The 15,936-nt window shown below is 31.9% G+C and overlaps 1 protein-coding gene across 1 annotated transcript; it reads right to left on the reverse strand.

The window, feature by feature from the left end:
- Window positions 1-473: 473 nt before the first annotated feature.
- LOC134681214 (zinc finger protein 227-like) lies at window positions 474-12,394 on the reverse strand. Its single transcript, XM_063540726.1, has 2 exons — window positions 12,335-12,394; window positions 474-2,722 (listed from the first exon to the last, which is right to left on the reverse strand). The coding sequence occupies exon 2, from the start codon at window positions 2,587-2,589 to the stop codon at window positions 637-639; it is 1,953 nt and encodes a 650-aa protein (XP_063396796.1). The 5' UTR covers window positions 2,590-2,722; window positions 12,335-12,394; the 3' UTR covers window positions 474-636.
- Between the last annotated feature and the right edge of the window lie 3,542 nt (window positions 12,395-15,936).

Here is a 15,936-nt window from a genome sequence, read left to right on the forward strand (position 1 = left end):
ACTGTCATACAAGTGAGAGGGTTAGCTAGCTATAAAACCAGGTTTAATCCACCATTTTCTACATAGGAAAATGCCTGTACCAAGTCAGGAATATGACAGTTGGTCTCCATTCGTTTGGTGTGTTTGAGCCCTACCCCTTTTTTGCCATTTGATTAAGGACTATCCCTTTGGAATTTTCATTGGAGTTCGATATTTTTGTTATTTTACTTTCTACCATATGACTACTTTCTGAAATATTAAGCTTACACCGCCACCACTGCCTAATCACTTTATCTAATCCTGCTTTTTGCAACAGAAATTGCAGGCGAGACAAAAGCCTCAAATTGAAAACATGTAGTTTCAGTTTAAGGCATGCATTTCATCTCCGTGTAGATCCGACTATGCTGAAAATTTTTGTCATTTACACTTTTTCTCTAGCTATCTATATTTTTTCTCCAGAATGTTTTCTCGTATGGCTATAAAGTAGATCAGTATTGTGTTTATATTCTTTATTAAACAAATTATAAGGTTTTATCACCAGTATGTGAAATCATATCGTCTCTAGATCTGTAAATCAGATTGATAACTAAAACTTCACTCTTACATGTATATATCTCTGTAAAGTAGAATTATAACTTTTTTAAAGGCATCAAATGTTTAAGATTTATCTGTTTCATGTTTTCTCATGTGAACATGCATGTTAGATGAACTGCTAAATTTTTTACCACATACATCACACATAAACAATTTTTCTCCAGTATGTGTTATAATATGGTTCTTTAAGTCATGCCTTCGACTAAAACTCTTATTACACAAATTACACATGAAAGGTTTCTCATTAGTATGTGTGATCATATGTATCTTCAAGTTTCTACAGAGTCCAAATCCCTTATCACAGATATCGCATTTATAAGGTTTATCGCCAGTATGTGATCTCATATGTATCTGTAAAGTAGAGCGGAAACCAAATCCTTTATTACAAACATTACATTTATGAGGAACATCGACAGAATGTGTTCTCATATGTTTCTTTAAGAAATTACTCTGTCTAAATTCTTTACTACAAACACCACATTTAAAAGTATAACTTTTGTTTTTACTTGTGTGTTTCTGCAGAGATTTTATATCATCAAATCCCTTACTGCATTCATCAAATTTATGATTACATGTGTGATCACCAGTATGTGTACTCATATGTCTCTTTAAAGAGTAGCCGTAATTAAATCCTTTATCACAAACATGACATTTATATTGTTTGTCACCAGCATGTGATCTCAAATGTTTCTTTAAGAAATTGCTCCTTGTAAATTCTTTAAAACAAACATCACATTTAAAAGATTTACCACTTTTATGTGACCTCATGTGTTTCTGCAGTGTAGACAAGTTATAAAATCCTTTACCGCATTCATCACATTCATGATGATACAAGTAACTGCGAGTATGTGTTCTCATATGTCTCTTAAAAGAAAATGGATAATTAAATCCTCTTTTACAAATTTCACATCTAAGAGGATAATTACCTGTATGTACATTCATATGTTGCTTTAAAATAAAACGATAACTAAATCCTTTGTGACAAACTTCACATTTATAGTATTTATCCGTGTTGTGTCGTCTCCTGTGACAATGCATGTTGGATGAACTACGAAATCCTTTACCACATACATTACACATATAAGATTTTTCTTCAGTATGTGTTACCATGTGTTTCTTTAGGTCATGGCTTCGACTAAATCCTTTATTACACATATTACATATGTATTGTTTCTCATTAGTATGTGTTATCATATGTCTCTTTAAGTTATTACTGAATCCAAATCCTTTATTACAAACTTCACATTTATAAGGGTAATCACCTGTATGTAAACTCATGTGCCCCTGTAAATTAAAGCGGGATCTAAATCCTTTACCACATTCATCACATTTATAAGGATAATTAGCAGTATGTCTTCTAATGTGCAACTGTAAGTTTTTATACCGTCCAAATTCTTTTTTACAAATATCACATTTAAAAACCTTATCGTGTACGCTCATGTGCTTCTGCAGTGTAGACAACTCGAAAAATCCTTTACCACATTGCTGACATTTGTGAGGATATTCTCCTGTATGTGTACTCATGTGTCTCTGTAGTGCATAAGTCAGTCTAAATCCTTTCTCACAAACATCACATTTATAAGGTTTATCGGTGTGTGTTTTCATGTGTGTCTGTAACGTACCACTATACATAAACTCTTTACTACAAATACCACATATATGTGAACTGGTTTTTTTTTCGTGTGTTTTCATGTGTTTCTGTGTTGTTTCACTAGACATAAACGTTTTACTACATATACCACATATGTAACCTGCTTTTCTTCCATGAGTTTTCATGTGTCTCACTAAAATATATCTATAATTAAAGCTTTTATTACAAACTTCACATCTGAAGGGTTTATCATCAGTATCTGTGACTTCTGGTGAACTGGTGGAACTATGTAGTTTAGAGTAAGGATCCAGGCAGAAATTTATAGAACTCTTTTCAATATCTTGATCAACTCGTATCACTTCAAGTCCACGGATGTACATCCTAAACTCACCCTGTCCAAGCGGGACAATTTGAGGTATTTCCATTATGAGATATTTAATGTTTCTATCCTCTGTTGTTCATATATCTTTGAAACTTGTCTTTTATCTGGTTTGAGATGACAACTTTAAGGTGAGTTAGTAACAGCTGAATTGTCTTCAGGTAATTATATTCCCAGACCTACATGTAGGGTAAATAAAAATGAAAATGTTATTAGCTGTAGTTAATCAAAAATTTGAAAGTTAAATTCAATGTATTTGTAATTGCATGAGCATATTTTCAATTACATGTAAATGAAAGTAATTAATCCTGTTGCCTTTTTGTTATTTAATAATGAAGTACTTTTCAATAAAATTTAATTACTTTGAATTACATTTAATATTTACTATTTGATCAAATTCAATTACTTTTGATTACATTTAAATATTTACTATTTGATAAAATTTAAATAATTTTTATTACATTTAAATATTTGCTTTGATATTTTAAGTGCCAGACTGCCTAAAGAATCAGGCAGTGGTGAAAATATGACCCAAAAAAACCCACCCAAGATTACATTGATTTCAGATCATAATATTTAGATGCATGAATGCACTAAAATAACCTTCATATTCATTTTCTGTTCTTGTAATAGATGATATCATGTAATTTGGTTGAAATGCACTAGAAATTATCAGATAAGGGGAAATAACTCTGTAATTTGCTATCATCTAACCAATTTTCTAACCAAGTTATTTATTATTACCAGACACACACAAACAAAAGACTAATCATTTCTAACTCAGGATGATGGTTACTTTTAAATGATCAGCTTGGTGGGTTTTTTTTTCTGACCATGTTTTGATTTTTACCTAAATAACCTGATTATTACAAAGACCCAGACACTTAAAAAAAAAATGTAACATTATGTTTGTCTTTTCTAATAAATTCATACATCATTGTTATAATATCATGTTATATAGGGTAACAGGATTTGGTGAGGTAGACCTTGTCTCAATGGGAGGAAACTTTGGATTTTAAGTTTCATCATAACAAACAGAAAAATATGGCTGTGTTTACATCTAAAAAATTACTAAGAGCAGTCAGATTTAATTTCCTGTAGACATTAAAACATTTTAAAGCCTGGCATCCACTAGAATCTTAACAGTGCTTTTCCACACATGGCAAAAAAAAGCTTAGAGCAGACATTTTTGTTCATATAAAAACAACTTTTTTGTTATTAGGTAGGGATTCCAAACCCTAAACATGCACATATATTATTTTTTTGGCCTTAAGATATAAAATTGGGTTTAAGCAAGACATTTATAAGGTTCGTCAGAATGACCATGATGACAGTCGTTCTTGTAGGAAGGCATCATTAAAAAATTATAAAAAAGCCTTGCAAGACGTCATAATTATTTGGACTAGATTCATCAGAACGACTGTCATTCTGACGAACTTTATAAATGTCTTGCTTAAACCCAATTTCATATCTACATGTAAGGCCAAAAAAATAATATATGTGCATGTTTAGGGTTTGGAATCCCTACCTAATAACCCTATTTTTATATGAACAAAAATGCCTACTCTGAGCTTTTTTTTGCCATGTGTGGAAAAGCACTGTTAAGATTCATCATAACAAACAGACATATATGGCTGTGTTAACATCTAGTTGTAGGAAGGCGTCATTAAAAAATTATAAAAAAGTCTTGCAAGACGTCATAATTATTTGGAATATGATGAACCTAGCTTATAAATAAGGTACTGGCTATGATTACGTTGAAATGAAACAATAACAAAAAAGTTATTGTTACATTGGACACTAATTGCCAGAATGCTAGGCCGGGTTAGGAAATGATTATGAATGTAACAATATTCGTGTCAACTCTTACGTTAGATTTTATATTAAACTTCCACTATAGTTTTGTTGCTTAATTCTTCAATATATGTACTTGACAATAATAATAATAATTTAATAGAAGAAGGTAAATAACTTAATTGATTACAAAAATATGGGACAGTTAACTTAATATTGAGGCAAGCTAAAATATAAATCAACCAGATGCTCCACAGGGCGTAGCTTTATACGACCGCAGAGGTTGAACCCTGAACGGTTGGGGCAAGTATGGACACAACATTCAAGCTGGATTCAGCTCTAAATTTGGATTGTGATTAAAAAGTTGACACAGCATAGGTTTCTGACACAGAATGAATGTGTTCTAATGAACTTAAAATTTTTGTTTTCTCTTAGAGCAATTCACTATGATGTTGAATATTAATCCTCTCAAAAAAATGTTTGAAGAAATTTTCTTTTTATTTATGAAGTTTCAAATGAGAAAAATTGAACCCAATTTTTTAATCACATCCCTCTTTCCCTTATTCCAAAACTAATCTCAATTAAAATATTCTAATGGAGTTTGCAACAATAACTACTCATTTAAATACATCATAAAATATTAAGATGTAAAAAAAACTGCTTGTTATCACTGAATGGTAAAGATCATTTAAATTTATCAGTTGGTAGTAAAAAGTGAATATACATTGAATATTGTATATAACAAAGATTTAAGTTGATTCTGGACAAAGAAAGATAACTCCAATTAAAAAAAATTCTTGCAATAAGATATTTCTTGCTTACTATTCTAGACAAAGAAAGATAACTCTAATTAAAAAAAAAATTTGCTATTTCACAATATTGTGAAATTAGATATTTCTTGCCATTGCACAATACTGTGCAATTGAAAAGATTTGCTATTGCACAATACTTAATATAATAATTTTAGATCCTGATTTTGACCAACTTGAAAACTGGGCCCATAATCAAAAATCTAAGTACATGTATAGATTCAGCATATCAAAGAGGCCCAGGAATTTAATTTTTGTTAAAATCAAACTTAGTTTAATTATGGACCCTTTGGACCTTAATGTAGGCCAATTTGAAAACAGGACCAAAAATGAAGAATCTACATTCACAGTTAGATTTGGCATATCAACGAACCCCATTTATTCAATTTTTGATGAAATCAAATAAAGTTTAATTTTGGACCCAGATTTGGACCAACTTGAAAACTGGGCCAATAATCAAGAATCTAAGTACATTTTTAGATTCAACATATCAAAGAACCCAACCGATTCATTTTTTGTCAAAATCAAACTAAGTTTAATTTTGGACCCTTTGGACCTTAATGTAGACCAATTTGAAAACATGACTAAAAGTTAAGAATCTACATACACAGTTAGATTCGGCATATCAAAGAACCCCAATTATTCAATTTTGATGAAATCAAACAAAGTTTAATTTTGGACCCTTTGGGCCCCTTTTTCCTAAACTGTTGGGACCAAAACTCCCAAAATCAATACCAACCTTCCTTTTATGGTCATAAACTTTGTGTTTAAATTTCATAGATTTCTATTTACTTATACTAACGTTATGGTGCGAAAACCAAGATAATGCTTATTTGGGTCCCTTTTTGGCCCCTAATTCCTCAACTGTTGGGACCTAAACTCCCAAAATCAATACCAACTTTCCTTTTGTGGTCATAAACATTGTGTATAAATTTCATTGATTTCTATTTACTTAAACCAAAGTTATTGTGCGAAAACCAAGAATAATGCTTATTACGGCCCTTTTTTTGCCCCTAATTCCTAAACTGTTGAAACCAAAACTCCCAAAATCAATCCCAACCTTTCTTTTGTGGTCATTAACCTTGTGTCAAAATTTCATAGATTTCGATTAACTTAAACTAAAGTTATAGTGCGAAAACCAAGAAAATGCTTATTTGGGCCCTTTTTGGCCCCTAATTCCGAAAATGTTGGGACCAAAACTCCCAAAATCAATACCAACCTTCCTTTTATGGTCATATACCTTGTGTTAAAATTTCATAGATTTCTATTCACTTTTACTAAAGTTAGAGTGCGAAAACTAAAAGTATTCGGACGCCGACGCCGACGACGAAGCCGACGAAGACGCAGACGACGACGCCAACGTGATTGCAATATACGACGAAATTTTTTTCAAAATTTGCGGTCGTATAAAAACCAGAGTGAAAAAAATATTAATTTAATGGCATTATTAACTGATTTTGTGATTAATTTTATTTAATATTATACTTGACACATGTGACATGCTTGATGAACTGTTCAAAAGAGAATGTAATTTGTCCACAATAAGAACGAAATTACTATCACAAAACATCTGGACTCTGAAAATGAAAATAGTAATGGACTGCAATGAAATTATAATTAAGGCAGTGTCTGTGCAACCCCGAATTCAGGATCAAGTAGCCAAATTGTCTTTCGTAGGCTACGCATCCCCGCTTCCCGTTTTATGATAAAATGTCATCGGATCAGGAATGTAACATGAAAAATACGCAGAAATTATCAGTAATTTGCGGAGTTTTGTTAAGAGAATGGCAACTTATATTTTTTAGTTTGTATTTATTAGTTAAAAATACATAATAAACATTGGAAATTATATGCACACTAAAGAAATAAAACCGTGCAGTTCCTGTAAAAGAAAACATGATAAAAAATAACTAGAGGCTCTTAAGAGCCTGTGTCGCTCACCTTGGTTTATGTGAATATTAAACAAAGGAAGCAGATGGATTCATGACAAAATTGTGTTTTGGTGATGGTGATGTGTTTGTAAATCTTACTGTAATAAACTGTCTTGCTGCTTACAATTATCTCTATCTATAATGAACTTGGCCCAGTAGTTTCAGTGGAAAATGTTAATAAAAATTTACCAATTTTATGAAGTGTTAAAAATTGACTATAAAGGACAATTACTCCTTAGGGGGTCAATTGACCATTTTGGTTATGTTGACTTATTTGTCAATCCTACTTTGCTGAACATTATTGATGTTTACAGTTTATCTCTATCTATAATAATATTCAAGATAATAACAAAAAACAGCAAAATTTCCTTAAAATTACCAATTCAGGGGCAGCAACCCAACAAAGGGTTGTCCGATTCGTCTGAAAATATCAGGGCAGATAGATCTTGACCTGATAAACAATTAAACCCCTGTCAGATTTGCTCTAAATGTTTTGGTTTTTGAGTTATAAGCCAAAAACTGCATTTTACCCCTATGTTCTATTTTTAGCCATGGCGGCCATCTTGGTTGGTTGACCGATTCACGCCACACATTTTTTAAACTAGATACCCCAATAATGATTGTGGCCAAGTTTGGATTAATTTGGCCAAAAGTTTCAGAGGAGAAGATTTTTGTAAAAGATAACTTAGATTTACGAAAAATGGTAAAAAATTGACTATAAAGGGCAATAACTCCTAAAGGGGTCAACTGACCATTTCGGTCTTGTTGACTTATTTGTTAATCTTACTTTGATGAACATTATTGCTGTTTACAGTTTATCTCTATCTATAATAATATTCAAGATAATAACCAAAAACAGCAAAATTTCCTTAAAATTACCAATTCAGGGGCAGCAACCCAACAAAGGGTTGTCTGATTCGTCTGAAAATTTCAGGGCAGATAGATCTTGACCTGATAAACATTTAAACCCCATGTCAGATTTGCTCTAAATGTTTTGGTTTTTGAGTTATAAGCCAAAAACTGCATTTTACCCCTATGTTCTATTTTTAGCCATGGCGGCCATCTTGGTTGGTTGACCGATTCACGCCACACATTTTTTAAACTAGATACCCCAATAATGATTGTGGCCAAGTTTGGATTAATTTGGCCCAAAAGTTTCAGAGGAGAAGATTTTTGTAAAAGATAACTTAGATTTACGAAAAATGGTAAAAAATTGACTATAAAGGGCAATAACTCCTAAAGGGGTCAACTGACCATTTCGGTCATGTTGACTTATTTGTTAATCTTACTTTGATGAACATTATTGCTGTTTATAGTTTATCTCTATCTATAATAATATTCAAGATAATAACCAAAAACAGCAAAATTTCCTTAAAATTACCAATTCAGGGGCAGCAACCCAACAAAGGGTTGTCTGATTCGTCTGAAAATTTCAGGGCAGATAGATCTTGACCTGATAAACAATTAAACCCCTGTCAGATTTGCTCTAAATGCTTTGGTTTTTGAGTTATAAGCCAAAAACTGCATTTTACCCCTATGTTCTATTTTTAGCCGTGGCGGCCATCTTGGTTTGTTGACCGGGTCACGCCACACATTTTTTAAACTAGATACTCCAATTATGATTGTGGCCAAGTTTGGTTTAATTTGGCCCAGTAGTTTCAGAGGAGAAGATTTTTCTAAAAGCTAACGACGCCGGACGACGACGCCGGACGCCAAGTGATGGGAAAAGCTCACTTGGCCCTTCGGGCCAGGTGAGCTAAAAATTAACTGTAAATGGTTATTAAAAGAATAAATCATAAATATGTATAATGCTATTTGAAAATGATTTTCTAATAAAAATACAAAACAGAAACCAAAATTTTAAAATATATCTATATCTAAAATGACTAAAAATAAAACTTGAGTGTATCATGTGTATACATCATGTACATTGAATTAGCAAGTAATTAGATCGAAATCCATATGATTAAAAATAAATGCAAAATGATGATTATACATGTATGTCAAACCAATTTTAAAAGATTTTGAACAATATTTACATATCCCAAGTGCTGGCAATTGGATTGTTTTGACACATATTTTAACCCTGCACATTTTAAATGTTGCCAGTCTAAACAACAATCACACGCCAAAGAGTCCTCATGATCATCTTGTAGGTTTTTTTTTTTTTTTTCATTTGATGCATATCTGTTCACTTACTGTAATAATATTATAAAACTTCTGAGTATTAATCAGTTTATTCACTAATGCTATTATTACTGCGTATATTTCTTGTTTCATTCCCGATCCGATGACATTTTTTTATAAAACCGGAAGCTGGGACGCATAGCCGACCAAAGCCAATTTAGCTACTGGACCATGAATTCGGGGTTGCGCAGACATTGCCTATAAATAAAAGACAACATGAAACAACCTCACATGTTTCCAACAAATATTTTGGGCAAAATATAAACATTTCTAGAGTAATAAAATATTTTTCTCCTGAAGCATGGCAAACATTGAAAGTTTCTATAACTTCAAAAAGGGATATTGCAGAGTGGAATAGTTTAGACTGCAGAACCGACGTGCAGATGCCTGCATCACTCTTGTGATGGCTGCCAAGAGTGGTTTCACAAAAAATGTGTCAGACTGAAACATGCTCCCAAAACAACATAATAGATGTGTAGAAGCTGCCATTGTAAATAAAATAAAATTGTATGCTGCAATATTGGGGTACTTAGATAACCCGAAAACAACCGTTAACAAGCTAAAATCCTGAAAACAAGTTTGTACTTTCCGAAAACAAGTTTAAATGATGTCCCTCATATACTAAATGAATAAAAAGAGCAATTAAAAATGTATGTAGCTCAAAATGTCAATTTTACTTAAGGGAGCTACCTTATTGGGGGGGGGGGGGGGGGGGGGGGGGGGGCGGCTAGGATGAAATTTAATAAATAAAAGGCAGGACAGGAATTTTGAGTTAAAAACATGAAACAAAAAAGGCAGGACAGGAGTTTCGAGAAAAAAAAGGCAGGATTAGCAACTGGGAAAAATCCCAGGATAAACTTGTAAAAAATTAGGCAGGACCAAATATAGTGAAAATAAAAAGGGAGGACTGAGATTACAACAAAAAAAAATGCTGGACAAAATTTTTCATCCTAGCCCCCCATAAAAATCAAATGGTAGTTCCCTAATTTCAACTTCAGAAATGTGTTTTAGAGGACAGATATACCTGGGGGCCAGATCGGCATGATTCCTTATAAAATGTATATCAATATGGCGGACTTAATTATGCAAAAGGCAGATAACTCTGTATTGGATCAAAATTAGTATTTAAATAAACCATGATGCTAAAATAATACCAAGCCAGTATTTTAAAAAAATCTTTGAAGAACAAAATTGAGAAATTTAGTGTTCTTCACTGAAACATGTGAAACAACACCAATCCCATGTAAGAAGTGATATTTTTAGAACGATTAACTAAAACAACACTCATTATACCTTTGATTTAAAACAAATAATATTTTACGATAACCTTTTTGTTTCATATTTAATTTCATTAATTAATTATTTCCTATTTAAGTAGATCTACCTTTGGGGATTTAATTAATAAGTAATTAATATAAAGAGAACAATCTAAGAGATTTTTTTAAAGACATTATAATCTAATCCGTATTCATCATTTTCAAAATAAAATTATGAATGAGCAATCATCGATAAACAAGTTAGAATAACAATGAATCTCACCATCAGTACTTGTTTTCAGGATTTTCGCTTAACTTTTTGGTTGTTTTTCGGATTATCTTGGTTCCACATAATATAGAATTGTCATGTTTATGAATAAAAGTTTTCAAGTTGTATTTTAATATTAATACTTAAGTCCCAGCATACATGTACATTGAAGTGCGTTAACGTAACAATAACACAACGTAACCGTAGACACAGATTATTGCTTCACAGCCAGCTGTGTAACTTTTAGTTTCGGTCGATATTCACACCATTTGAATTTAATACGTATCAGACATCGATTCTGATTAGTTGCCTTATGATGTGGTTCAGATACAGCAAAAGCTATTGGCTAGATTGAGATAAAAAATTGTGGAATTGTCCCGTCTAAGGATAAGACATCAGATGCCGGAAAATTCATTATGAGTGATTTAGTAACGATCAACAGTTATTAATTCGTGTTCGTATTATGATGCATATATTGAGCACTGAAAAATTATTAATATATATTAAAATATGCGTTCCCTTGCTTTGTTAATCTGCAATATGCACAATTTGGTTTGCACTTCATTGTTTACACAAAACACGCATAACCTGTATTGATTATAATGTCTGCCAATCAAGGCACACTTCAAGAGTCAGAAATGAGATATAAATAGATGTGTTCACTGATGTGTTTGCTCATGTACGTCTAATAACAGTTACTGATTATTTCATGTTAGGTTCATATCAATTTAGGTTCGTGTTTTTGATTTGCATTTGTACTCTTGGTCTATCATATATAATACACTGAATCATTACTAAAAAGTACCCCCTATAGCTAACAATAACAAATAAAGTTAAAACAAATTCAATGAAGTGAAATTAATAATCAGCAATCTCTGTCATGTCTGTAAAAATATATAAACATATAAACATAAAAAATCACAATAATTTATAATTTTGTGAAGCATGCAGTCAATACCTTTTTAGAAAGGTAAAACATGTTATTGTTACATTCGTAATTAATCGTTTCTTAACCCAACCTAACATTCCAACGTAATCGTAGCCAATGCCTAAAAATAAATGTTTCGCGCAACCCAAATTATTTTGCGGATTTCAAAATTTTACAGAAATTATATGCACTAGTATAGGAAGGAATACAAACATTAAATCAGTTGTTTGTGTGTGAATTACATATATGTTAAAAAACGTTTACCAAGTTTGTTTGTTTACAATCTGCAAAAAGTGAAATGGAAAAATTATGTGTAAAATATTAAATTTGTACCAAGTTCGTAGGAAACGTACTTTTTCGTTTCTTAACCCACCCTACCATTCCGGCAATTGTTAGTGTACAATGTAACAACAACTTTTTCTTATCATTGTTACATTTCAACGTAACCGTAGCCCATGCCCATAAATAAATGTTTCGCGCAACCCAAATTTTATATTTTGCCGGTTTTCAAAATTTTACAGAACTTGTATATGCACTGGTATAGGAAGGTAGGAAGGAATACAAACATTAAATCAGTGGTTTGTGTGTGAATTACATAATATGTTAAAAAACGTTTACCTAGTTTGTTTGTCTACGATCTGCAAACTACAAAAGTGAACCGGAAAATGTGTAAAATATTAAATCTATACCAAGTTCGTAGGAAACGTACTTTTTCCGGGTTAATTTAGGTATTCAAATGAAAGCTTAATGGTGTAACAAGGAGGTTATATAGGAAGGTAGGAAGGAATACAAACATTAAATCAGTGGTTTGTGTGTGAATTACATAATATGTTAAAAAACGTTTACCTAGTTTGTTTGTCTACGATCTGCAAACTACAAAAGTGAACCGGAAAATGTGTAAAATATTAAATCTATACCAAGTTCGTAGGAAACGTACTTTTTCCGGGTTAATTTAGTTATTCAAATGAAAGCTTAATGATGTACCAAGGAGGTTATATTAGAAAGAGAGTGCACACTCTGCTTGATATAAAATTAGCATCACAGGATAGCAAATCGATCAGAAGAATATGGGGGAAATATAAAGAAACCGACACGATTAACACCCCCTTGTTAGGGCCTCTGGACCAATTATAAAACCATTCCATTTCATAGCCGTCAAGAAATAATCCTTGACGAAAAAAAATTCTTGTACAATGAGTAGTTAAATTTTATACTATCGGCAAACAGGAAGTGGCTGCACCACAGATCTAAAAATTGCTTACACGTTACGACTCAACATGATCAAGATATAGACCAATTATAAAATCATTCCTTTACATAGACGTCAAGAAATCCTTGACGAAAACTTTTCCTTGTACATTGAGTAGTTAAATTTTAGACTATCGACACACAGGAAGTGGTTGAACTGCAGACTTAAAAATGTCTTACAACGTTACAACTCAACATGATCAAGCTCTTGACCAAATATAAAGTAATATATGGTAATATGTATGCAAAACATTAAAAAAAAGAAAAAGTAAAAACCAACTAAAAGATTAAAAATATCTATCAAAACAACTTTTATTCCTTTACAAAATTACATGTATCAAATTTATCGAAACATTTTAGACGTGTTTTCGAAATTTGTTCAAGGCAAGTTGCTACCCTGAGTATTTTTTCCCTACTGTACACAGCCGTACATTTTAAGCATTATTTCGAAAAAATTATAATGTCTTAGTCTTTTACAAATACAGAACTTGGTTTATAAAAGAATACATCCACAGCTATATGTAGTAAAAAGAAAGTTTTATCCAGTAACGAGAAATTGCAAAAACTACTCATTTTGCCAATTATTGATCGTGAACTATTTTGTCCATACAAAATGAGATTCGAACAGTTTATGTGTGACCGTTTATCATATGATATATATGATAGTTTTACTAGAACATCTCTGTTAATTCCATAGAAATTTTATCAGGCTATCTTTTTTAGTCCTTGTTAAATTGTCCTTATGGTTTGGTGTATTGTCTTGTCTTCTCTAGATAACGAGTTAGCATTCCCCTTTTCACTTACCAGTAGAAATTTTCACTTTTACAGGAAACCTTTTGGTATTTGCATCTATTTATTTGACTTATTTCATATGACTTTAATTGTTATGGTGATACATAAAAAAACAATTGATTGAAGAACCACTAGCCTGGCATTATTCCGCCGTACAATATGCTACATCAATTTTGTTCATTATATTCAACATAGAAAATATTTTGTCCATTGTTATAACGAAAATTAAGGGGTCATCCATAATTGTCAACCATTTTCCAAAGTGTAGAGATACATTGTCAGTATCAGCACAAATATTTTTTCTTGAGTTTTCTGTCAAACTGCGCTTGAGCCGATGGAGTCTCAAAAAGGGAAGAAAAATCTTAGTTCTTGTCTTCAAATGAAAAGAAATGAAAAAAGGGTGCAATCAAAATTCATTCAAATCACAATAAAATGAATAAAGTATAAGATTGCTGCAAAAATGGCCAATAATATTTTCATTATGACTGACAATTGTACTTTTTTCCCTTTCATATTTTTTCAAGAAGTATTTTTTCGATGCATATTTCCTTTTTGGCCATCGGTATTCTTACTGATTTTTAACATATAACTATGGTCGACTGTATCACCAATATAAAACAGCTGACATATTAATTTATAAAATCCTTAAAGTCATAAGAAACGAGTGACCGGTGAAAAATAATGTTCTTCCAATTCTTAAACCAATGCATACAAACATCATAAACTTAGTCTTCTGTGCTCGAATTTATCATTTTTTGTGTGTAAATTTCGTATAATCGTCAATTTTTTTTTCAATCGGTCAGTGTTGTTGTGAAAATATGGCAGATAATTAAAGTTCGTGTTTTGAAGCCGAAGTTTAACGATTGTCACCTGTTTGTCAACAATTGACGAAAAATAAACAAAAAAGCATGGAATTTGAGCACGTGTTTAACATGTAAATTCAGATAATAGTTTATTTTAAGGACATCCATGCGTATTGTGGTCAACGGAATTTTACGAGATGGGTCACACTGAGGTCACCTTGCATACGGAAAATATATCGGGGGAATTGCTTGCTGGAAGGAAGCAATTCAAATAAAGTAAACTTCTTCTAAATATGAATAAATTAAAGAATTTTCTTCAGAAAAAAGTATATGTACATAAGTTTTACAATGAAAACTATCCATTGAGTTATAAAAAACATATGCATTATTTTTTTTTGATTTGAGGTTTCTTATGACTTTAACCCCCGACCTCCCATAAATGTGTAGTACATTTGTTTATAGTTTCAGGCTTTTGTCACAATAAGCAGCCTAAAATATGTTAACATACGTCAATAACTTTGCTTGAAATGCAGAAAACAAAATTGTAAAACAATTGCAATTGTTTATTTCAATTAATTGATATCCTTGTGTCAGCTCTGGTACAAAAATTACATGCATTACCCTGTCTTTTATTGATACACAATACAAAGCAGTTAAAGTCTGAAATGACCTATATCTGTACTAGACTGTGCTGATTTTTACTCGACCAGTCTGAGTTGGTCTGAATTTTACTGGATATAACTCGACCCCAATCTTAGCCATACTCGACTGTACTGATTTGTACCCTTATTTTTTTCCATTGAAAAAGTCTTAACTCATACTGGACCAGTCTTAACACATATGCACCATACTCGACCAAAGGTCTGAACCATACGCGATCAAAGTCTGAACAATGCTCGACCAGTCTTAACCATACTAGTGAGTACACTGTGTGAGTGAGTAGGCGATCTATAAATAATTCTGTCCTTAATTTTGAATTGTGTTACACTGGTTATTTGGGGCCCTTTATAGCTTACTGTTCGGTGTGAGCTAATGCTCTGTGTTGAAGGTCGTACTTTGACCTATAATTGTCAACTTTTTATACATTGTGACTTGGATGGAAGTTGTCTCAATGGCACTCATACCACATCTTCTTGTTTATATTGTTACAAAATAGGGGTAAGGTTTAAGGGTGATAAGTATATTTATGTAAAGCTTTATGTAAAGCTACTATTATTCTTTTCTTATTATCCAGACTGCACTTTCTATTTTACTTCGTTCGCGGTCGCTGCCGTTTAAGTCTGGATAATTGTGTGACTGAGATTATATGTACGAACACTATTCTATTTCAGGAATCGTGTCCGAATTATATTATTATTGTATGTATTTATTGTTATA

The sequence above is a fragment of the Mytilus trossulus genome, chromosome 8 (assembly GCF_036588685.1).
Source record: "Mytilus trossulus isolate FHL-02 chromosome 8, PNRI_Mtr1.1.1.hap1, whole genome shotgun sequence".
Classification (NCBI taxonomy): Eukaryota; Metazoa; Mollusca; class Bivalvia; order Mytilida; family Mytilidae; genus Mytilus; species Mytilus trossulus.

Excerpts from the sequence above, each read along its gene's own strand:
- LOC134681214 (XM_063540726.1), bottom strand. The coding sequence starts at position 2,589 with ATGGAAATACCTCAAATTGTCCCGCTTGGACAGGGTGAGTTTAGGATG.